Source organism: Ctenopharyngodon idella, chromosome 19 (assembly GCF_019924925.1).
Source record: "Ctenopharyngodon idella isolate HZGC_01 chromosome 19, HZGC01, whole genome shotgun sequence".
NCBI classification, from domain to species: Eukaryota; Metazoa; Chordata; class Actinopteri; order Cypriniformes; family Xenocyprididae; genus Ctenopharyngodon; species Ctenopharyngodon idella.
This window is the reverse complement of record NC_067238.1, coordinates 24,145,795-24,169,946: the sequence shown is the minus strand read 5'-3', so window position 1 is coordinate 24,169,946 and position 24,152 is coordinate 24,145,795. Positions and strand designations below refer to the sequence as shown.

Sequence of the window (24,152 nt, the reverse complement as noted above, 5' to 3'; positions counted from 1 at the left end):
AAAGAGTTACTTGTCTTGCTTTCCTGTCATGGGACATGCTGAGCTTAGCATACTGGGCTGATGTCTGGACATCCATAAGGGTCAGCACTTTGAATATCTGGCTGTATCTGGCCGCTTTGAAGCCTGTTTTGTTCATCATTGGAGACCTACGAAGTGAGAGATCAGTTCTCCTTGACCTGAATACTATGGTGCCCTGGGCAATTAAGGTGTGGTGAGAATAATTACGATGAGGGATGGAGGGTGTCCTCTGAGTCTGACACATTTCAGTGTGTAGTGTTAAAAATGGGAATGAGCTGCGCTACATTCTGCTTCCAATTATGGAAACTTCCACAAAATCCATTGTACTCTGGCATGACAAAAAAAAATCTCAGAACAAATTGAGACCTCATATCTCTGTCACTGTGAACGTGAAGAGGATTTATTTTTTGCTAAAGGCCCACAGACATGGATTATTCAATAGGCGATACATGGAAATCTATTGCAGATATTGTGGTTACCTGAGTTTTTGGCTGATACCAATATGACTGATGAAAGTACTATAGTTAAATGATAGCAAATAAGATATCTTTCAGCATTATCAATTGCTGTTAATTAAATTCAGATAATAAATTTAAATGTAATATTACACATTTCTAATCACAATTCACTGTAAATGTTTGAAAATACCAATGCACTTTTTTTAAAGAGGCTGTCAGTAGATCAGTTTTTGGCCAATAATCTTAAATCAGCCTGACCAATATATCACTGTATCTAAATGATATAGTTTAATGATTGCAAATGATGAAATTTAAAAATGATTGACATGATAATTGACTAAATAAATAAAAATTTTAAAGATATGGAATTGACAAAAGGGGTGATGAAAAATCTGTTAAAATATACAAATATTGTCTGATTATTGATTTGGATGATAAATTGGTGTATACATTTCTACAAAAATATTCTTAATTTTAATATTTCTTAATCTTAATATAATATCTTATGTACGTTTTAACTGAAAATGCTAACATAAAAAAACATTGACAAGTAACACAACATACAAATTGTTTACACTCTTTCAACATCTCAAGATGAAGTTAATGCAGTATGACACTGGGCCTTTATGAATTCTATCCAAAAGGAACATCCTCAAAACAAAGCTAAATAAAGCTCCATAAAGATCACCTACTAGCTTTTTCATTTAAACGTGCCAGCCTGAGGAGGTGGACTACCCAGCTGAGTCTTGGTTCCTCCCAAGGTTTCTTATGGATCTCAGCTAAACATCTTAGGGAGTTTTCCCTTGCTATTGTCACAGCTGTGAGTTTTTCTGCATGTGGATTTTAAGGCGCTATTCTATGTATGGTTTCTTTTTAATGATTTGTTTTGTCAAAGGAGTTAAATATAGTTTAAATTCGAATTGAATTGAAAATATGGCATAAAAACCCTGATATAATTTAGCTGTAGCCAAAGAGACTACAGCTGGTGCTCTTCTGCTTATGCTCTCTCCACTGTCTGCTTTCTCATTCCTCATTAGTGGATTCTGAAATGTTGGTAATGGAGGCTTAAGGAACATGTCAGTAGTCTGGCACAATATGGCAATTGGAACAAGCGTCTGTCGGAAGAACAGATGTGATTTGTAAGTCTAGTTGATAAGTGCCTGAAGACCACCAGAAACCAGGTTAGCAGAATTCACAAGCTCAGACAAGTGACTGCAGGCTGAGCCGTAGAGCACAGAGATGTTCCAATCAGTGTTGGTGGTTTTATGTGATTGTCTGCACTGCAGGAAGCCTGAGTTTTTAACCTTTTCTTTTGCCTCCGGGATAACCGATTAACTTTTGAGCTTACTAAAGCAGTGCAAGAACAAAAAAATGTACCACTGTTGTCCCAGGCAACCAGTTTCCTCTATTTCTTCCTACATAATAATAAAAAAACAACAGAAATTAATATTTCATATCCATGTATGTTTTTTTTTTTTTTTTTTTTGTATGTAGCCACATAATAAGTGGGATAACGTATGGTCAGCCGGTTATTATCGCAGATAAACCCCTTCACTTTAAATCCCTCTCCAATTTGCGTTGGGATTCTGATCAACCTGTCAGGGTTTATTTATCCTTGCATAACTAATGTTTTGCTCTTCCCTTGTGAAAATGAAGTGTGCTTAATTGCATTGAAAGTGCACTTGTAGTGTACTTCAAATCCTAAAAGCATATTTTTAAAAAATGGCACTTGCAGAAAAAATAATATTAATGAAATAAAACATCACTAAAAAAAAGAGAGTACACTTTTGCGACTATTTTTAAAAAGTGCACTTTCTGATAGATTGTAATAGTTACCATAAATGCTTGTCAGTACATTTGGCAGTATGCTTTAACCAAATTTCTACTACAATAGAAGTTATTATGAAATTACATTTAAGAGTCATACTTAAGTGGATCAAAAAAGCACTCTAAGTTTAAACTAATTGCATTTAATATACATTTAAACAATAATACATTTTCATTGAATTATAAATAACATGCAATTAAGTGTCCAAACCGAAAACATTACATTCAGTTCAAACTTCTTTTTCTCAAGGGTTGAAATTAAGGTGTGTTTATATTGTTCTTAAAGGCACAATATGTAATTTTTCACCAGGAGAGGTCGCTTATTCAAAACAGAGGCTTAGCTTGATGATGCCATGAATGAGCATGTGAATTATGGGTGTTGTCGTCTTTAGCTCCACAGCTGATGGAAAGGAATCCGACGGACTCGGGCAGAAATCAGGTTCATGGATGAGCTAATGTATTAAACGTTACGGTGGTATGAAGCAGGATGGGTCATGAGCCGTGGGAGCAGGACGAGGCCACTGGAGCGAATGCTAATGAAAGACACCTACGATGCACACGGATCTCGAGTTCAGCGGAGCTTTTATTATGCTTTTGCTGCAGTCGGCTTTCCGTATGTGGGGTAACACAGCGCCATTTTACATGGTTAAAACAATCATACTAAACACATTTGAGTGTGTTGAAAGATATGTTACTCTGTGCGTTCGCACAGTGGCTGCTATGAGAGTCTTGTTGCACTTTGCAGTAATGTAGATTGATATTAGTAAAACTGGAAATCGAAGGTAGCGCGCATATGACATCAATGACACGGTCCTGGTTAAAATGGCTGATTTCTCTGGATTTAAACATTGTTGGAAACATTTGGGATAATGTAAGTACACAAGTCAACAAAAAACCATAACATTGTTCTAGTGGTTTTTGGATATTTTAATAAAAAAATCTTACATATTGTGCCTTTAATATTGGAAGTAGAAGACTTGATGTGTCTTCCGATATTGACGGGATGATATCTTTGAATACTGAATTACTCACCACCCTGATCACCTCCTTCACTAATAAGATCAGACTCTCTGCGAAAAGCTTTTGTGTTCCTCGAGCTAGTACACTGAGAGCTGATGACCAAATCCCAGTCAGTGGGATTTACAGCTGCAGAAGGACTCACGCAACAGGTAACTCCGGAGGGATGAATGATACACTGCCTCCGCTTCACTCCGTTGCATTGCACGTCCCAGGGGAAAAATGGGAAATGGGAAATCCGAAGCAAAAGTTACATTCTAATTACATCACCTCCATAATTCAGCTAATGTGCAGACCGCAAAACAGGAACCATAACCCAAACCCTTAAAAACATGGCTGCTGTTTTTAGAGAAACTGTGCCCTGAGTGCCCCTGTCTGCTTCTTTACCCTAATCATGACTAATGACCTTCAGGCACAGTTTGAGGAGACACTGTAGATATCAGGAATGGGCAGCAGCAGGCGGCTCCACAGCCCTGTGAGGTGATTTATGTGTTTGTGTCTTTTCCCGGTTGAACAGTCAGCCAGTGCTGTACTGGTTGGCAGGAGACCACCACCGAATCTGGCAGTAGGAACTCAGAAACTGATCCCTCAGCAACTTCAAGCAGGTGGACGTTTGAGGCAGGAATTAATGAATTTGTTAAACATCTGTGGTTTTGCAGAGGTTCTGAAGTAACACTCTGGGGTAAATCTAAAGTGTGCTAATTGCAGTATTTTGATAAGCATTGCTATATATTTTTAATCCATCAATGATAACAGAATACTAGACCTTCTGTGTGCGTTTGTGTAAGCAGGCTGTGCAGAGTAAGGTGTTATCTGAATTAATCTGTGCTTGTACAGCTGGGAGATTATCTAGTTGACATATCTCTATGCTGATGTTATGTTGGCATAAAATGCACATGGAGGTTAAACTAGGGTAACTGTGCTGTACTCCCCTCCCCCCCCCCCCCCCCCCACCTCCAATTCTTTTATGTCTCTGTAATCTTGTCCAAATTCCCTGGAGTTTAATATTTTAAGTTGATAAGAGTAAAGTGGCATTTCAAATGGCTGAAAGGTATTAAATTGCACAGTACAGCTGGTTACACTAAAGTATTTCTTTTTAAAGTCAACATGAAATGACATTCACAAGCCATTTTACTTATGTCATCTGACCTTTCTGAGTGGAATGGGATATACTGTAATAAAAATGTTGAGTGAGAGTTGATTTAATACATTGGGAATTGATTGGATCGTGAAAAGTGTGAACAAGTTGTGGAAAGGTCTCTATTAGCTGACCTTTAAGCGGCCTTGAAATACTGTGTGTCAGCTGCGTTTGAATTGTAAAAAGGAATATTTTAGTTATGAGTTGTGAGACTGTAGTGTTAATTGAGAAAAAAATTGATGTACTGCAAATTAACGACAAGAAAATGTCTTTTTTTTTTGTCGTGATAAGCAAAACCAGACAATAGCAAATGACTCTTATGATCAAGTTCTTTTAATGAATCATTCAAAAATACTCTCTAACTTCTTAGTTTGAATCAGTCTGACAAATCCTTTACTGAATACTGAATCATATATACTGAACACACTGAATCAGTCATATTTGTTACTGTATCAACATCTAAGGCCCTGTTTACACTAGGTATTAAGGTACATTTTCGTCAATCCGATCTCATGCTTTTGTAGTGTAGAAAAGGCCGCCTACTGACCTAATACGTAAAAATTATGGGAAGCACGCTAGCCAGATTTAAACTTTGTCGACCTAAGACAAAAAATGTACCAAGCGCAATGTTCTCTCACCATTCCTGATTTCTAACACTCACTCACAGCGTACAACGTGGTCTTGCGACTATCAGAACAGCAGAATTTTCTGGTCTCATTTCACGTTCATATGTAAATTGCTCGAACTTATTTTATCCACTAGATCGAAAGATCTGAAAAGTCCATACATTTACCCGCCCATAAACCTTCCCCTCAAAGAAATCAGGACAGAAGTGGTTGAAAGTGGACAAAAAAAAAATTCCCATGTAAATGGGAGTGTCTTCCTCGTCTACTTGTGATCCGATCAACCAAAACGCATCTTAATACCAGGTGTAAACAGGGCCTAACTCACTATTACTCTCAGTCTGTCTTGAAATGAATCAAGTTTTAGGTATTGCTTCCATGGTGAAATGTATCAGTAAAACAATAATAATTTAGATACAGTTTTTTTTTTTTTTTTTTTTTTTTTTACAGTAAACTCTCTTTAAGTGTCTTTATCATGGCAATATTTTTTCCTTCCATGCTCACTGCAGTTTTAACATCTCTACAGCTTAAATATGTCCTTAGGTTACTTTCAGTGCCTGTGTCGATAATTTAGCCATCATTCATTTGTTGCTTTTGGGCAGTCTGTAAGAGATATCACCACTCTATACCCTTTGGGAAAACAATGGCACGAAATCTAATACATACTCATTCTATTTAAGTCACTGCCTGAGGGGTGATTAGACAAATGCTAAACCTCTATGTTGTTTCCCACTCCCTTGAACATCAATTCCTCTTTGAAAAGGGATCCTGAGGGGCTGTAAGTCAAACTGTGTTCATGGTCCAAAACTGCACCATATAGATGTGGTTCTCTCTCAGCACCAGTGGCTTCTGTCTAAGATCATTTCTTCCATTTGAACGTGGTCAACGTTTACATTCCGGCCGTCAGCAAACGCACATCTTATCTGCATTTAGAGAGATTGCAGGTCAAGGGGTTGCTCATCTGTGCAGTATTTCTGAACAGTGTTTCAGCGGAAGTAGATAAGCTGACTTTTATGAGCACCGTTGCAGTGTTGCATGTGTGTATTTGTGTGTGCGCGTTTGCTATCTTTACAGACTGTACAGGAAAGTCAGTCTGGGACTCGACGTAACGAAATGAATTATGTTTTGGCCTGAGTGTGGCAGATGAATAGAGGATTGGTACTGGCACTTGCAGACTCCATATAAAGCTTTATATTGCGATGTAAAACCTACTGCCAAGTACACATCAATAAGGTGACAGGTAATAAAGCTAAAGACTCAGGTCAACAAGCTCTTAAGAGATCCTATTGTTATCTATTGAATTCCACATCTATAATGAGAAACTCTAAGCAGGCGAATCTTGATTAGTCCCTGGGAATGAATTTTTCATGAATGTGAACATCTCAATGCTCTTGAATTCTTTGAAACTGAATGCATTAAATAGCCTTTAAACACTGCTTTTCCATCTAGGCTTTTGCTTGCGGCATGAAAGGTATTTAAGTGAATTCAAAAAGGTTGATGTTTGTTTTGAGAAATACTTTACTTTAAAAGACTTTCATTTAGAGACACTCTGACACACCGTTTTTTTTCTCAGTCACTTCTCAGATCACAACCGAAATTCGAAAAGCTGCTTGTTCAGCCTCCACATCATCTAGTCACTTGTGCACATCATAGCAGCAATTTCTCATTCTTCTTAACAAGTTGCAAATGTTTTGGTACATTCGTGCAATTGATTATGTACATTGTACATTATCAATTGCTAGTGTCATGTTGCTCAAAATGTATTATACTGGTTCTCTGTTAAATATTCTTACCCCTCAAAACATCTAGGTATTAGTTCATTGCATAAGACATTAAAGGTAGGGTAGGCAATTTCAAAGAGGCTAGCAATAGCAAGCTAGCTTTGAAAGCATAAGATCCCACCCTCCTTTCAGAGCGTCTCCAAAGCCACGCCTCCTTCAAAACACATGAACACGTACAGCAGGGAGCAAACAAAAGTGTCACAAGAGACGGCGTTAAACTACCTCATGTCTCAAAGCACATAGCATTGCAATAATAATGAATATAAACAACTTAAAAAGCACTGAGCTCTTTAAGATTCATTTCGGCGTTGATAGTGTTGCCATTGAAATGCATAAATTTGATTCACAAACCGCTCCGAGTATAACGTCACAGGTCCCTTTTTACACTGGTCCCTTACCCGCCATTTGTCCTATTTCCATTTAGCAAAACTAATTTTTTTTTATTAATGACTACACCTACCCCAACCCTAAACCTACCCTTAGTGATTTATAGTGCATATATACTTTATGAACACATGCGTCCCCTGGGATCAAACCCACAATCGCATGATCACATGATTGCATATTGTTGTATATTGCAATGCTCTACCAATTGAGCTACATGAAACCTGAAATATGACGCAGATAAAAGGGTACAATGCATTAAAACGAAAGTGTCCTGTTGTCAATAGGGGCGCAACTTTAGTAAATGCTTCAATGGGTCGTATTTCAGGGAAGTGACAAACTTACTTTTGAGAGATGAACTAAGAATTTTGAGCAAAGGCTTTCTGAGGTAATCCATTGTGTGGTGCTGTTTGTATGAATTGTTTTGAGAAATCCACTTACTGGTTTGCAAATCTTAAAGGGATAGTTCACCCAAAAATGAAAATTCTGTCATCATTTACTAACCCTCAAGTTGTTCCAAACCTGTATGAATTTCTTTGTTCTGCTGAACACAAAGGAAGATATTTGAAAGAATGTTTGTAACCAATCAGATCTCGGCCCCCATTGACTACCATAGTATTTTTTCCCTACTATGGTAGTCAATAGGGGGCGAGATCTGCTTTCATTCATTGTGTATTCATTGTGGTTTGCTATTGCTGTGATCAACCATTATGGTACCAATATATTGTGCGTCACTACTTTGATTTCACTAAACTGGATGCCATTTGATGCCAGTACCAGTGCAATGAATTAAACTGATAGTGAGCATGAGTATACAGCTGAATATAAACAGCATTCCTTTCCAATAGGTGGCTGTCTATTTTCTTTCAGTCATGATCTGTTCCTTGTTTGTGAAATACTTTAGTTAACACTCCAGCCTAAACGTTTTATACATTCAGATCTTGATTTCATATGTCAGATCTCAGTTACATTTGTAAGTCATGCTGCTACAAATAATCAAAGCAGCACTTAGCTCATTTAAAGTGGAATGTGAAATGGTTTTTGTGTGCTTTTGTGCGTGTGTCCTTCTGTCACGGCTCTTTTCTGTCCTTTTGTGCTCTGATGCTGTGCCAATATGGATGAAGGCTGCTGGTCCCTTTCTGTGTGACCCACATACTGTAACCATAAGTGCTTCTAAAAGCCTGAGTTCCTCTAAGGAGGCGTGCTCGGGGTTGACCTCGATGTACCACTTCATTTCAATGACATCTGGCTCAGGCCAAACAACTTGATAACTGTAGATGTTTACAACTGCGAGCGTTTTTTCCTTCACAATTTAGTGGCACTTATTAATGCAAGCATCACTATTGCACATATTTTCATACTGGTTTTTTTTACGCATTAAAGATTCTGTCATCACTTGCTCAACACTCATGCCATTTTAACTAGTCTGACATTCATAAACATTCATCACAGCACTCTTTTGACTTGGACCTGTAAGAAATCACCTAGTAACCACCCAGAACACCCTACTGTAGTAACCACCTATTCAAGCTGCACGATTAATCGAAATAAAACCAAATGCACAATATGGCTTAGCACGATTATCAAATCGCAAAGGCTGTAATTTAATTAAATAAATATGTGCACTGCGTGTTTAGCACAGCACTGTGTTCATGATCAGCGTTTTCAGTGTCTCGGGCCATTTACACGACACTGTTTTCAACTAAAAACAGAAAACTTTAATTCATTTATGCGACAACTGTGTTTTGGGGGCCTGAAAATGCAGACTTTTGAAAATGGGTTTAAAGTGCAAGTTTTTGGAAATGATACCGTTATTGTCTCTGTGTAAACTACAAAAATGTGAATTCATGAAAATGGTGATGTCATGCGCATACGTATTACGTGTTAACTCTATAGGCGTGTAGTGTTTCTTTACAATTGGTAATGGTACAAATGGTTTTCCCACTGCATGGTATGGTTCGGTACGGTACGCCTCAGTGGAGGTTCCAAGCATGCCATACCGATACTAAATGTGACGTGTAAACCCTGCAGATCACTGATTGTTCAGAAAGAATCGTCACTACCAGCATCATTGGATTTGAAACACGAGACACCAAACATGCTAGATTTAAGTAGTCAGTAGCAGCCACCGCAGTATCATTTGTTTGCGCGAGCCGAGTCGTACCACGCAGTGGAAAAGCACGTTCACACAGAATGCGTTTTTTGCTTTGAAAAATGCGAGACGTGGACAGTGGAATGGGGAAAAAATGCAAGGTCTCGCTTTTTTAAATGTTGAACTGATTTTTACTTGAGTGCCATTTTAAAATGCCGTTTCATGCGCAAGATGCTGCAAAAGACGCAAGACGCGAGCGCAACAGCCGTCTAGGTCCGTCTAAAAACTTTTCCATTTTTGTACATCATTGTCATTGTTTTCAACAAAAGACAAGCTTTAAAGGGTTAGTTCACCCAAAAATGAAAATAATGTCATTTATCTCTCACCCTCATGTCGTTCCACACCCGTAAGGCCTTTGTTCATCTTTGGAACACAAATTAAGATATTTTTGATTAAATCCGATGGCTCAGTGAGGCCTGCATTCACAGCAATGACATTTCCTCTCTCAAGATCCATAAAGGTACTAAAAACATATTTAAAACAGGTCATGCGAGTTCAGTAGTTCTACCTTAATATTATAAAGCGACGAGAATATTTTTGTGAGCTTTGCGAATCGAATCAGTGACTCGGAGCGCCAAAGTCACGTGATTTCAGCAGTTTAGCCGCTTGATAAGATCCGAGTCACTGATTCGATTCGTAAAGCTCAGAAGCAGTGTTTTGAAATCGGCCCATCACTATATTGTTGAAAAGTCGTTATTTTGTTTTTTTGGCGCACAAAAAGTATTCTCGTCGCTTTATAATATTAAGGTAGAACTACTGAACTCGCATGAACTGTTTTAAATATGTTTTTAGTACCTTTATGTATCTTGAGAGAGGAAATGTCATTGCTGTGAATGCAGGCCTCACTGAGCCATCAGATTTAATCAAAAATATCTTAATTTGTGTTCTGAAGATGAATGAAGGCCTTACGGGTGTGGAACGACATGAGGGTGAGTAATAAGTGACATTATTTTCATTTTTGGGTGAACTAACCCTTTAAGGTTTTCTTCAGCTTTCCGCCAGAATAAAAGCTTGATGGAAAATGAAGAAACTAAGACAACCATAGTTTTTTTTTTTTTTTTTTTTTGTAATTTTACAGTTGTACTGTAGTGTAAAGTAAAATTATTATTATTATTATTATACTTTTCTTAAATACACATTTTTTTTTTTATTTTACAGTAAAATACTACAATAGTAGAATTTCTTATTTTATTATTTTAATTTAATAATAATAATAATAATAATAGGACACATTTTTATTTTGTAGTCATATTGATATATAATCACAAAAAAAATATTGGCCAAATTGTGTAGCCCTACAAACAAGCACAGCAACCTGGAGTTTTTTTTAAATAGCATTTTAAATTGCATTCGCAACTTAAACTTTTTGTTCGCAATTTAATTCCCCCCCCCAAATTGTGCGGAACTGCAACTATCACGCAAAATACCCTAGAAAATGCATAGAAATACGAGAACACCTTAGCAACTGTGTAGTAACTCCCACCCACATAGCATATTGACAAGCAAAGCAAGTGAAAAAGGCTTGTATTCTGTATATGTTCACACACAACTTACTCATCTCATTAAAGGCTAGTCGATATTGTCTTTTGTTACACAGAATAACCCTCAGTCATTATATGGAATGGACTGGATGCCTTCTGCAGCCGCTGTCTAAACAAATTATTGTTCTTGAAACAATAAACGACAGATGAGCAGTTATTCTCTTTCAGCACAATCTGCAACTCTACCCAGCTTATGAATACAACACATGCACGTGTGTACACATACACACGCACTCACGCACAGGTCACAGAGGTCATCTGGTCTCTGATTATCAGGCTTACACGCTCAGAGCAGGTCCTAGTCTCTTTTGTTTATTATGATCAAGTGATCTGCCTATAGTATGCTTGCATGGATGACAAGACTTTCTTTATGCGTCTCTTGTGAGGGTTGGAAGGGATAGTGTAATAACCGCACACTACCACCGATGTGTCAGAAAGCTTGTTAATGGAGGTGTAGGTCATACGCTGGGGGAGATACTCATAGCGCGTGTGTCCATCTGTCTGCTGATGCCATATTTTTCTTGCATATAATCTCTTTTCTCTCTCTCTCTCTCTCTCTCTCTCTCTCTCTCTCTCTCTCTCTCTCTCTCTCTCAGAGTCATATCTCTAATTCTCATGCCATCACATGACCCTACTGTAATCAGACTGAGAGATAAGTGTGTGATTCCTGTGTGACCCCCATTAATAGTCATGATTAAAAACAGTGCTAGTGTTAGAGTGGTTGTCTTGTGGTTAGCTTATATGACCATACGTTTGTTGAATTTGATTGTTTTGGTTATATGATGTGATATATAATTTAATTTGAATTTTGTTTTTTTAAGAAAATGGGAGTGATGCTTGGCAATGCAAAATGAGTCACTACAATCCTAGGGTGTTCTGGGTTGTTGCCAAGGTGTTGCTATGCTAAGGTGTTCGAGTGGTTTTAGTTAGTTGCTATATATTTGCTAGGGTGTTCTGCGTGGTTGCCAGGGAGTTGCTATGGTGTTGCCAAGGTCTTCAGAGTGGTTTTTAGTACATTGCTATACAGTTGCTAGGGTGTTCTCTGTGGGTGTTGCTATGCTGTTGCCAAGGTGTATTAAGTGTTTTTAGTGTGATGCTATACAGTTGCTAGGATGTTCTGCATGGTTTCCAGGGTGTTACTATGTTGTTGCTAATATGTTCTAAATGGTTTTTAGTTGCTAAGCTGTTGCTAAAGTATTCAGAGTGTTTTTTAGTGTGTTGTTGTACAGATGCAAGGATGTTCTGGGTGGTTGCCAGGGCATTGCCATGCTGTTGCCAAGGTCTTTAGAGTGGTTTTTAGTGCATTGCTATAAGTTGCTAGGGTGCTCTGCGAGGTTGCCAGGGAGCTGCTATGCTGTTGCCAAGGTTGTCAAAGTGTTTTTATTGTGTTGCTATGAAGTTGCTAGGGTGTTCTGTGTGGTTTACAGAGTGTTGTTAGGGTGTTCTGGGTGGTTGCCAGGGCATTGTTATGCTGTTGCTAAGGTGTTCTAAGTAGTTTTTAGTATATTCGTCAGAGTGTTTTTATTGTGTTGCTATAAAGTTGCTAGGGTGTTCTCTGTGGGTGTTGCTATGCTGTTGCGAAGGTGTATTAAGTGTTTTTAGTGTGATGCTATATAGTTGCTAGGATGTTCTGCATGGTTTCTAGGGGGTTACTATGTTGTTGCTAATATGTTTTAAATGGTTTTTAGTTGCTAAGCTGTTGCTAAGGTATGTGTTTTTTAGTGTGTTGCTGTACAGCTGCAAGGATGTTCTGGGTGGTTGCCAGGGCATTGCCATGCTGTTGCTAAGGTGTTCTAAGTAGTTTTTAGTATATTGCTTTACAGTTGCTAGGGTGTTCTGCATAGTTGCCAGGGAGTAGTTATGCTGCTGCCAAGGTCTAAATGGTCCATGCTCTAAATGGTTTTTAGTTGCTAAGCTGTTGCTAAAGTGTTCAGAGTGGTTTTTAGTGTTTCTATACTGTTTCTAGGGTGTTGTGTGTGGTTGCTAGGGCTTAGTAAACAGCAGTAACAAGCAACATTCAGACACCAAATACTCAAAAGTATTCTTTCAGCCCATGGAATCTTCCATTCGAGGAGGCTGGAATTATGACAGAGTCTTGGATTTGGTACAACAACGGTTTGCGTCATTTCCTGATACCATTCTCCCCTCTTCTCCTCATAATTTCCTGTCCTGTCTCTACTGTCCCATCAATAAAAATGGTAAAAAGGCCAAGCATCTCTCTATCCACACGCAGCCGGAGTCCCTGTTGGCAAGCGGTATCAAATGACGTCTACAACGTGAGCTGACTGAAGGGGCCTCACTCACCGAGGACACAGCCTCATTCTTATTTTTACCTCCTTCATTAGTGTCCTTTCTCCATCTTCCTCTCGCTCTCTCTCTCACTCTTTCTCTCTGTCTGTTCTTGTTATTATGTCCTCTAGCCCCTCCCTCTCTCTTGAGTAATGTGAATTAGATTCATTGATTCAGGTCAGGGCTCGACCCTTGCTGTCTTTATTAAAAGCCATACCTGACAGCTGGATGAACCAACTGCTGCTGTGCAATGCTACGCTCAAATGTTACACCAAACCTAGAAACGTTTAGAAAACATTTTAAATCTTTTCAGACACCGATGTCACATCACAGGATTGTTCAGCAGCTAAACCGTGATTTGAAATCTGCGTTTAGATACAGTGATTTACCATGTTGCTGTACACTTGTGAAATGAGATTGGCAGGCAGCCTTTAGCCCCTGTAAGCTTCAAAATTTGATGGATTGGGGATTTCAGCACAGTGTTTTTAAGGAGAAGGTCTGTCCTTCATGGACTGACTCACGAGAGATGTTCTTGTATATTGTAAAAATGTCAGCACAAGGATTCATTTTGTGTACGTGGTGCAAAAACAGGTTGTAATTTCTCTCCTCACTACCTCACAGAAAGGGGGAAAAGACTGGGAAAAAAGAGAAAATGGCTCCGTTCCAAAATGTAGTGAGCTGCCTCATTGTCTACTGCCTACATAAGCAACTGCCTTCTAAGAAAGCGTAGTATCCATTGTAAAACCTCATAAGTGACAGATTTGGAACACTACAAAGGCAGCACCTCATATAGCCACACAAATAGACTTTGGCATTAACATGTTGCTAAGCTAACAGTGTTCTACACTATAAGCATAAAAACATGCTTGATTATTTTCCCAAACAAGTTAAGCACAAACCTCACTCCACAGCCGATTTCACTGGGCAACTTGATGCAGTTACCTATCAAGAAAAGTTAAGTCTTCACAAATAGACTTTGGCATTAGCATGTTGCTAAGCTAACGGCGCACTACCCTATATGCATAAATACAGGCTTGATTATTTTTCCAAACAAGTTAAGCACAAACCCCACTCCACAGCTGATTTCATTGGGCAACTTGATGCAGTTACCTATCAAGAAAAGTTAACACTTCATGGATTCAGTTGTTGGATTGAGTCGTGAAACATGATGTATTCAATCGCGACAAACACTAATGCTATCTATCAGGATATGCTACCAATGCTATAGGTTAGGGTGTAGGTTAGGGTTAGGGGTTAATATTTGTTTTCTGGGTTATGTCAGCAATCAGCATTGAAATATTTAGAATCGGCTACGATGCTAGGTTTGCGCTTAACTGGTCTGGAGAAAAAAAATCATCCACAAATGTTCTAAAGGTGCAGTGTGTAAATTTTAGCGCCATCTAGTGGTGAGGTTGCGAATTGCAATATAGAGAAGCTACGGTGACCAACATAGGACAAAGATGTCTTCGTCTGAGACAGCAGAGAGTAGTTAGTCAAGCAAACGCGCTCTGTAGAGCAGTTTGTCAGTTTAGGGCTACTGTAGAAACATGGCGGCGCAAAATGGCGAATTCGATGTAAGGGGACCCGCGGTGCATGTAGATAGAAATGGCTCATTCTAAGGTAATAAAAACATAATGGTTCATTATGTAAGGTCTTTATACACCACTGAAAATGTGGTTATGTATATTATATTGCATTTCTATCAATAGATTCTCTTAAAATTTACACATTGCACCTTTAAAATAGACAATTTTTTAAATTATATTTTACTATTTTAAATTGATACTTTTCAGTGTTGAATAAAATATATTTATAATCAACATTGCTATTACTTTATCCGTTATTTAACGTTAATTTAATGTGATCAGTTAGGCCTATATAAAAGTCCCCCTTGAACAGACTCAGTTGTAAAATGGACTGTGGTCCAGTAATAGACTTATGTGCAGTGACATGGAAGTAAAACAAACAGTATATATAGACTACTAAAGCTACTTTATAATTTATTCAATGATTTTGAACATCTTTAATAATGTATTGTCATTTAATTTATCTTCATTGAGGATCTTTTCTCTGCAAATACTGAAATGTTGTATGTAGCATGTTATTAATTTGATTAAAACTATTAATAAATTGACAGCCTTGATTTTTTTTTTTTTTTTTTTTTTTCTTCAGAGCTTTACACAATGCATTATGGGATTGCCTTCCCCACAAGGGATACATCCCAAAATGGTGGTATATTAAGAGGCAGCTTAATTATGCTAACATTTTCTTTTTTTTGAACAGCTGGGTGGGTACCTATGATTTCTTAAAATGCTGCCTACAGAGACAACTCAATAGGTTTTGGATGTTTGGGAGAAAAAGGGAGAGAATATGAAAGGGAGATTGTTCATGCAAAGGTTGCGCAATTAGAATTAAACTTTAGAGGAATTAAAAGGGTCTTAAGCAAACGAAATGAAGGAAGGGATGGAGCTGGCGGATTATAAAGGAAGAGGCAGAGAAAGAGATGGCGGCTGATTTAGAGAGATCAAAAGTCGCTTGTCGGGTCAGATTGATTCTCTGATTACCTCTGTTTCTCATAAATGGATGAGAGATAGAAACACAGGAGCGGGGAGAAAAATCAATTCTGTCATCCTCTTTCCTCTGCCTTTTTATAGATGCAGGAATAAGATACTCTTGTTGTGAGATTCATCTTTTGGCTCTTTCTCCCCTCCTCTGATGCACTCTAACTCCCTCCTTTCATTTCTCTTTTCTCCTCTCGGCCTTACACTTTTATTTCACTGGTGTGCAGTGGCTCATTCACTCTCCACTCTCTTGCTGGCAGGGATTTTAATGAGGCTCTTGTGTTTCAGATATTCAGCCTCCTCAGCCCTCAGGCTTTCCCACACAACCACAACAACAAAAACAACTCTGGGGTGATTTCACTGAACAGTTGTGGCACTTTTGGATGCGGTACACTAACTGCCTGCAATCTGTTTTAAACAGGCAATAAATGCGCTGATTGTTTAAATGAAGTCTTTCTAGTCAGCGCAAACATGCCTACTTATGACTGTGCTTAAAGAATTTTTTGTTTATGTTGTGCTGAACGATACTGCAGTTGGCACTATAGTGACACCTGCTGGTGCGGATGCAGCATTTTGTAAACGCAAAACAAACAGTGCAGTTCTTGGTGAATTTTCACCTCTGTCTTGTTCCCAGAGAGCACAGCATTACCATCCTCTTCATTCATCCATCCCTCCACAGCTGGATTAGCAGTCCAGATGTTGCTGACCCACATAGAGGAGAGGAACAGCTGTCTGCAGGATGGGGTGGGAAGGCTGTCCTGGATTTTAACAGTCAGAACAACCACTAACACATGTGGGACACTGTGGAGATAGAGAGGATTACCCCTTAAGCCCAAACATCCAGAGGGAGGAACAAGAGAAACTGCATAGAACAAGAAAAGGAGAAATTCTGTTTGAGGTTGCGTGGGGGGTGTGCGTGAGTGTGCTTCGGCATATCCAACTTTCTTGTATTTGCTGTCATTAGGGGTTTTCAAAAGCACTTGTCCCAGTTCTATGTCATAAATAAGCTTTGTTTGTAGTTGGTGTTTTAGTGCGCTTTTGTATTTGCAGGCTTTTCCAGATGAACATTTTATTGCTCAGAGGTTGCTCGTTCATAACTCAGGAGGCTTAAAGTCCACATGAAAACAGAAATGATCCCATTTACTTTCTTCATGCGCTTGATAACTCTGAATGATTCATCGCTGTACATTATTATTTTATAAAGTAAAGACATTTATAATGTTATTATTTCTATTTCAAATAAATGCTGTCCTTTGAACCTGAAAAATAATAAATGTTTCATGAGCAGCAAATACGCATATTAGAATGATTTCTGAAGGATCATGTGACACTGAAGACTGGAGTAATGATGCTGAAGATTTAGATTAGCCATCACAGGAATAAATTACATTTTAAAATATATTCAAATAGAAAACAGCTATTTTAAATTTGTAATAATCAGTGTTGGGGAAAGTTACTTTTAAAAGTAATGCATTACAATATTGCGTTACTCCCTAAAAAAGTAACTAATTGCGTTACTTAGTTTTTTTTTTTTTTTTTTTTTTAAGTAATGCATTCCATTACTTTTGCGTTACTTTTTCTCACCTGGGCTGGGTTTGCTTTTTTGTTTTTTAATAACAACAGAAAAAGGTCTATTTTTTGGCAAATGTTAAGGCCCTTTCACTCCAAAAGTGAAATGAATAAGCCTCAGCCTGAAGGAAATGCATATTTACGTCTGTACAGTAGAGGGCGCAGCTCAAACAAACCTTTCAGCTGTGCTGCCATTCTGGATTAAAGAATAGGATACAGGAGAAGGAAGTTCAACGCTCTTATTTCTAAATCTAATATAAAGTAATTTTTTCTTATAAGTATGGTTGAATTAGATCATTAAACGTCAGCAGCAAAGACATTGGTTAATAAAGTGAGATTAAATACATAAAGTATATTTGTGTAATTTAATGTAGTTAATTATTACAGGCTTGCGTAAAATTCTGAGATTGCATTTCACTGTTTTTATTCATTTTGAGGAATACTGAATGTTTTCGTGCATGTGAGATGAGTAAATGCATGTTCACATTTAGTTTAGAACTACAATAACCATCATGTTCACACAGCGCACACAACACCTCTGCACTTTATTTCTCTCAACATGGGGACAGGAGAGCTGTCAGTCAATAAATTTGAAAAAGTAACTTGCATTACCTATTATGCTAAATCCACTTTTACAAGGTGTTTGGATATAAATGTGTGTTGGCAGTGTGTGAACACAACCACCCTAGAATGATAAAAATCCATCCATCCAAAAATCCATCCATCCAAAAAAAAAAAAAAAAAATCCCCATTAAACCAAAGCAGTCTCATTATTAGACAAGCCGTTTTGATTCTCTGAGTAATGTGACGTCACATTACTCATGCCCCGCCCATGCCCACTGACTGACAGTCCTGTATTACCATAGTTTCCGCCCTAAGCGAGCTGTAAGCTGTCCGCCATTTTCTCCGCACTCGAGCAGCTAGCGACAACAATGTCTGGTAAGTAATTGAGATGTTTTGTTGTTGGATGTAAGAGTGAACATAACAGTCTTCATTTACTGACATCTGAGCCGCTGAACGCAGTGGATTAGATTTATTTTTGAAGGGAATGCACCACAGATCTAATATACACATAACGTTGCCTGCTATTTACGTTCACAGACATAACTGACTGTTTATGTGAACTGCGTGTGTTTTTGACAGTTTAAAGAAAACAAAAAATGTGAAAGAGAAGTTACTCACGAGACTTCACATCTGACAGCTGTCTGTGTGTGTGTATATGTGTGCTTCAGATAAGTGCGCTCAGAAAATGATTTATTAGAAGTTTAAACTGATATAGCTTTAAAACACGTGGAAATAATAAACTTTAATGATGAAAGAAGAACTATGCTATCCGAGAGTGTTCGCGATATAGATGGTTATCAAAACCAAGCAGATGTCTTGTTTGTATTTGGCAGAGAATCCGATTGAGGCAGGAACTGTGATCGTAGAGAGAGGGCGGGGCACAGCAGTTCATTTGCATTTAAAGGCACATGCATGAAAACAGCCTGTTCTTGATTGTAGTCAGAAATGGGTATTTACAACATGGATTTATAAATAATCTGTGAGGTATTTTAAGCTGAAACTTCACAGACACATTCTGTTCTGGGGACACCTGAGACTTAAATTACATCTTGTAAGATGGGCATAATAGGTGACCTTTAAAAAAAAGTAACTTAGATATTTTGTTGTAGAAAGTAATGCATTACTTTACTAGATACTTGAAAAAGTAATCTGATTACATAACTCAAGTTACTCAATATTGAGTACTGTACAATATTGTACTGTTTGTTTGTTTGTTTTTTTTTTTTTTTTTTTTCTCGATTGGGGCCTTAGTGAATGTTTTTCAAAAACATTAAAAAGTCCTATAGACCCCAAACGTTTGAACGTTATATATGATTGTATAAAAGTATGTTTATAATCTAGTATAAACATAGTATGTTTTGAAATCTCTGACTTTTCGAGTTCAGACTAAGCATACAGTAGTATATTTTGCTAAAAACCCTAGAAGAGACTATGAGGGTGTTTCTCACAGGAGAAAATTCTAAGAAGCAGGATATTTAACCTCCTTTCTAGGAGAAATATGATATATAAAAGATCTCACTTGTGATTTTCCCTTTTGGAATTGGCCAAGGGACAGTTATGTGAGAAAATATAAGTGGATGAAGTCACTACATTCTTTATACAGTATATTGCCCTCGCCTTCCTCCAGATGTCTTTTGTTCCACTCTTCTTGGCTGGAGCTAAGGACTTTTTTTTCTCTTCTTTTAGCCAGGATCAGTTCAGCCTTCTTTTATAAAGTCTAATGAGTGTGGAGTGCTAAAACTAGTGTGACATGGCTCAGTGTGAGCGATGACATTCAAGCCCTGGGGAACGGCACTCCTTCCAGTATATCAGCAAGGTGTCTGCTATGCAGAGAGAGACATGTCACTTGACATTGCACTGCTACCCAGTTGGAGTTTTTCCAGTCGCAGATGAAGGCACAATTACTCTGTCCTGCAGTTTCAGTTTTACATTGTCTTTCCATTTTCTGGTTCTTGTAGAAGGGCAACACAGAAAGCAAAGTGCTGTAGAAACCCAGCAAATATCCACAGGGCTGGTTAAGCCACAAAATTAGACGGCAGAATGAAAACAACAGGCACGGCACAGAGCCATTTGCGCGTCTGCTGGTCAGTCCAATACCAACACTGGGCGGTGATGCTCTTTCATCACCACTGGGCCTCCTGCCAGTGTAAGCTGCTCCTGCTCTGCATTCTTGCAATTGTTGTTATTTTTTCTCTAACCCCCCCTCCCCCACACGCACACACTCCCTCGTTGGCCTCGTTGTGATCTCTGTGCTAAATAATTTGCTGTAACTTCAACCCTAAATGGCTAAGTCTGGAGATCAGCCTCTAGCTATAAGCAAAAAGTGTTTGGGACATATAATCACAGGACTAGGCTGAGGTTAAAGACTTTTTCAATCTAGGAGCCTGACGGGATGGGTGGATGGTTGACAAAACCATTGGCAAGGATTATGCAAGGAAAGGCACAAATTTTGAATGTCATTTTATCTAAATTAGGACTGTACGATTTAGGGAAAAGTCTAAAAATGAAAACAATTTAAAGGGTTAGTTCACCCAAAAATGAAATTTCTGTCATTAATTACTCACCCTCATGTCGTTCCACACCCATAAGACCTTCGTTCATCTTTGGAACAGAAATTAAGATATTTTTGATAAGATCCGATGGCTCAGTGAGGCCTCCAATGACAGCAAGATAATTAACACTTTCAAATGCCCAAAAGGTACTAAATACGTATTTAAAACAGTTCATGTGACTACAGTGGTTCAACCTTAATGTTATTAAGCGATGAGAATACTTTTTGTGCGCCAAAAAAACAAAATAACAACTTTATTCAACAATATCTAGTGATGGACAATTTCAAAACGCTGCTTCATGAAGCTTCGAAGCTTTACGAATCTTTTGTTTCTAATCGGTGGTTCGGAGCGTGTATCAAACTGCTAAAGTCACTTGAACCATTGAAATTTCGAAACGTTTCGAAACACTTATGACGTAACAAAGCCTCATTTACTGAAATCACGTGACTTTGGCAAGTAAGCAATAAGGTATGAGAGGCTGTGCTGTATCGTGAATAAGTCACGGCTGAAGGGCGTTGTTAGGCACGACACGAAGCAGAGTGCCTGCAACCCCTTCAGCCATGACTTATTCATGATACAGCACCAGCTTTGAGTACCTTATTGCTTTTATAAAACGGTTACCACACAGTACAAATATTAAAGCCAAAAAATGTATCAATGCAACTATGAAGTAAAATAACTAAAAGCTTTCCTTCTGCCGGACAAAAATAGTCCCTGACCATGAACAGAAGTTACATTATTACGCCATTAGATGGCGGCAAAGACTGTCTTTATGAGTGTGTCAGTCAGTAGCAAAGACTTTTATATTGAAAAGACTGAATTGTTGTGAACACAGAACAAGACGCAACTGACAAATGCTTTGACTAGCGCTATGGGTGCTTCTCAATAACCCTCCTTGTTTCCTTGCTCCTCCGTCCTCCATCCTATGACCCGGAAGCCAGTCGAACTCAGCCATCTTCCTGAGGAGTCATGAGCGAGGATACACAGGTGTATCCTTTGCGGAAGTCTTTCTTGTCGAAAAACCTGACGCACAATAATTTAAATGTATGGTTTACTTTTGCAGTTTAAATAAACTGTACATCTCATATATTTCAACGGGGCATCTTGTTTTATTAATATTTATTATACTTTTTTTAAATAACCAAACTTTAGCAACATATGGATCCCTCGAGTGCAGCTGATGACGCTTTGAAGTGACGCTAAAGGGAGTGAGGATATATCATTTCACTTGATTCAGTTCCTCCGTCCTTGAGTCTTTTCCTTGCGTCCTTCCCTTGCATCCTGAAGAGGTGGAGCCAAGACGCGAGGAAAGGAAATGAGGATGCACAAATAAGAATTGAGAAGCACCCTGTCAGTCACGGGAAAACCCCTTAACTGTTAAAAGGACAAGATATTGCATTGGACATTTAAACAGATTTTTTTATTATGAACATAGAACTGACCTGAAGAAAAATGCTAAATCTAAATGCAGGTAATAAACTCGCTCACTCAATCTCTTTCTCACAATACTCTTCTACATAATACAGTAAGCTTCAATGAACAATATCAACTGAGAACATACAGTTTACTTTGCGAAGAGTGGTTGCTAAGGGTGTTGTGTAGTGATAGACAGAACCGTTGGGTGAAGTGGTTATAGCCGTGTTTTATTGTGAATAAAACACAGCTATTGACCAATCAGAATCAAGGACAGGAACTAACCATTTTATAATATAATAATAATACTTTTATTTTACAACATTAATATTTATTTAGTTTTAGTTAATTAATTTCTTCATTTACAAATGTTAAACCATCGAGCTTTTATTTTATAGTTCACCCAAAAATGAAAATTCTCTCATCATTTATTCACCCTCACGTCATCTTAAACCTACTGTACATGACTTACTTTCTTCTGTGGAATACAAAAGATATTTTGAAGAACTGCTTACTGGCATACAATGAAAGTCAATGGGGTCCAAAACAAATTGGCAACAACAAAACATTGACAAAAACATTTTGTGTTACATATTAAAAATTACAGATTTGGAACAACATGATGGTAAATGATGGCTAAATTTGTTCCTGTTCATGCCTCTTCTTAATGCAAGAGTTTTAAAATAGCAAAAAATATACAAGCAAATCTAAGCTGAAACTTTGTTAACTCATTTTTTATTGGCTGTTTTTATTGCAGACCCACCCCTAGCCACGCCCCTGGACTAATCAGAACTTGATCTGTGGCGTTTCATAAAACGATGACTCCTCCCCCAGATCATGCTTATGGAAAGCTAAAAATTAGCTTTAAATTAGGTTTTCTTCATCTGATCTGTCTCCGCTGGGGTTTATTCCTCTCCAGAGAATACACGCACTCAGCATGGGGTATAAAATGAAATCAGACAGGCTGCTATCATCCGTAATCGCGCAAAAATTAGCCTCCCTGAAAGTGATACAGTTTGGAGGATGTTCTTTTTCTCAATGCTTATGTAAGGTAATTTAGCTTAAACTCAAACCAGGCTTTTGCCTCCATCACATACTGGCAGATAATCTTTCTTCATTGAGCTCACATAGCTCCCTTTGCGTTTGAGATAAATGTGCCTAGTGCTCAGTGCTGGATGCTTTCATATATCTCGGAGAGTCTTGTTTGTGTGCACTGATCCTCCTCCAGTGTTTTTGCCGCGGTGCACTGCTTGGCCTCGGATCGCTGCCCATCTCTCGGTGATTGTGGGCGGCTCTGTTATTAATTAGCGCAGGTATCTTAACTGTGTTCTCTAAACATCACGAGAGAACGGCTGTTTTTCTCCCTCAGATTTGGACCGATTAATTTGTACATTTCCTTTTGCAGAGTTTATTAACAGCATAAGGACATTTATGGATTTTTATCAGAGCACTTTTTGTACCCAGGATGTGAGAATGAGTCAGCTCAGAAGGGTGCTGTTAATTCACTAATGGATACATACACTCACATATACGAACGCACATTCGCACACAAACACATTGGCTCTAATTATCCATGTAATGTCAGGGGAGACATTAGAGTTCACTGAGCTCTGATGGGTGTCACACCAGAGCAAGAGAGTTCAAACACACGTTATGATTTGGAAGAAACCTGTGGTTTTTAATTAGCTTAAATTTCATGTTCACAATACCATGACGGCATCTAATCACTTGACCCCTGGCATCATAACTAAAACTCCTTCTAATCACTTGAACTCGTAACCTACTCTAAAATGTTTTCAGGTCTCACCTCATTGACCCTCATATCATTTTTACCGACAGGTCTGACCCGGGGCCTAGGTGTTGTCACTGCACACACAGAGACGTATCATTATGGGAAAACAGAACAGCAAACTCAGGCCCGAGATGCTACAGGACCTGAGGGAGAACACGGAGTTCACTGACCACGAGCTGCAGGAGTGGTATAAGGTTGGAACATCTTGAAATATGCACAGTTTTTGTCTTGTTTCCAGTCCAAATATCTAAAAATTCTTAAATCAAGAAGCATTTTCTAGAAAAGTAAAAAATATTGTCTTGATTTCAGAAAAAATATGTCAAAATTAACTTATTTCAAACCGAAATTTAGCTTGTTTTAAGGAAAAACTTACTTAATTTTGACTCTTTTTTTTCTGAAAACAAGACAATAATTTTTACTTGTGTAGAAAATGCTTCTTGATTTAAGAATTTTTAGATATTTGGACTGGAAAC

The 24,152-nt window shown here is 38.2% G+C and overlaps 1 protein-coding gene across 1 annotated transcript in view; it reads left to right on the top strand.

Moving 5' to 3' along the window:
• Window positions 1-24,152, top strand: part of hpca (hippocalcin) — a 37,999-nt gene that overhangs the window by 5,652 nt on the left and 8,195 nt on the right. Inside the window, exon 2 of the mRNA XM_051872589.1 lies at window positions 23,727-23,873. Coding sequence (XP_051728549.1) covers window positions 23,778-23,873 — 96 coding nt within the window. The 5' untranslated portion in view covers window positions 23,727-23,777. The remainder of the gene's footprint in view (window positions 1-23,726; window positions 23,874-24,152) is intronic.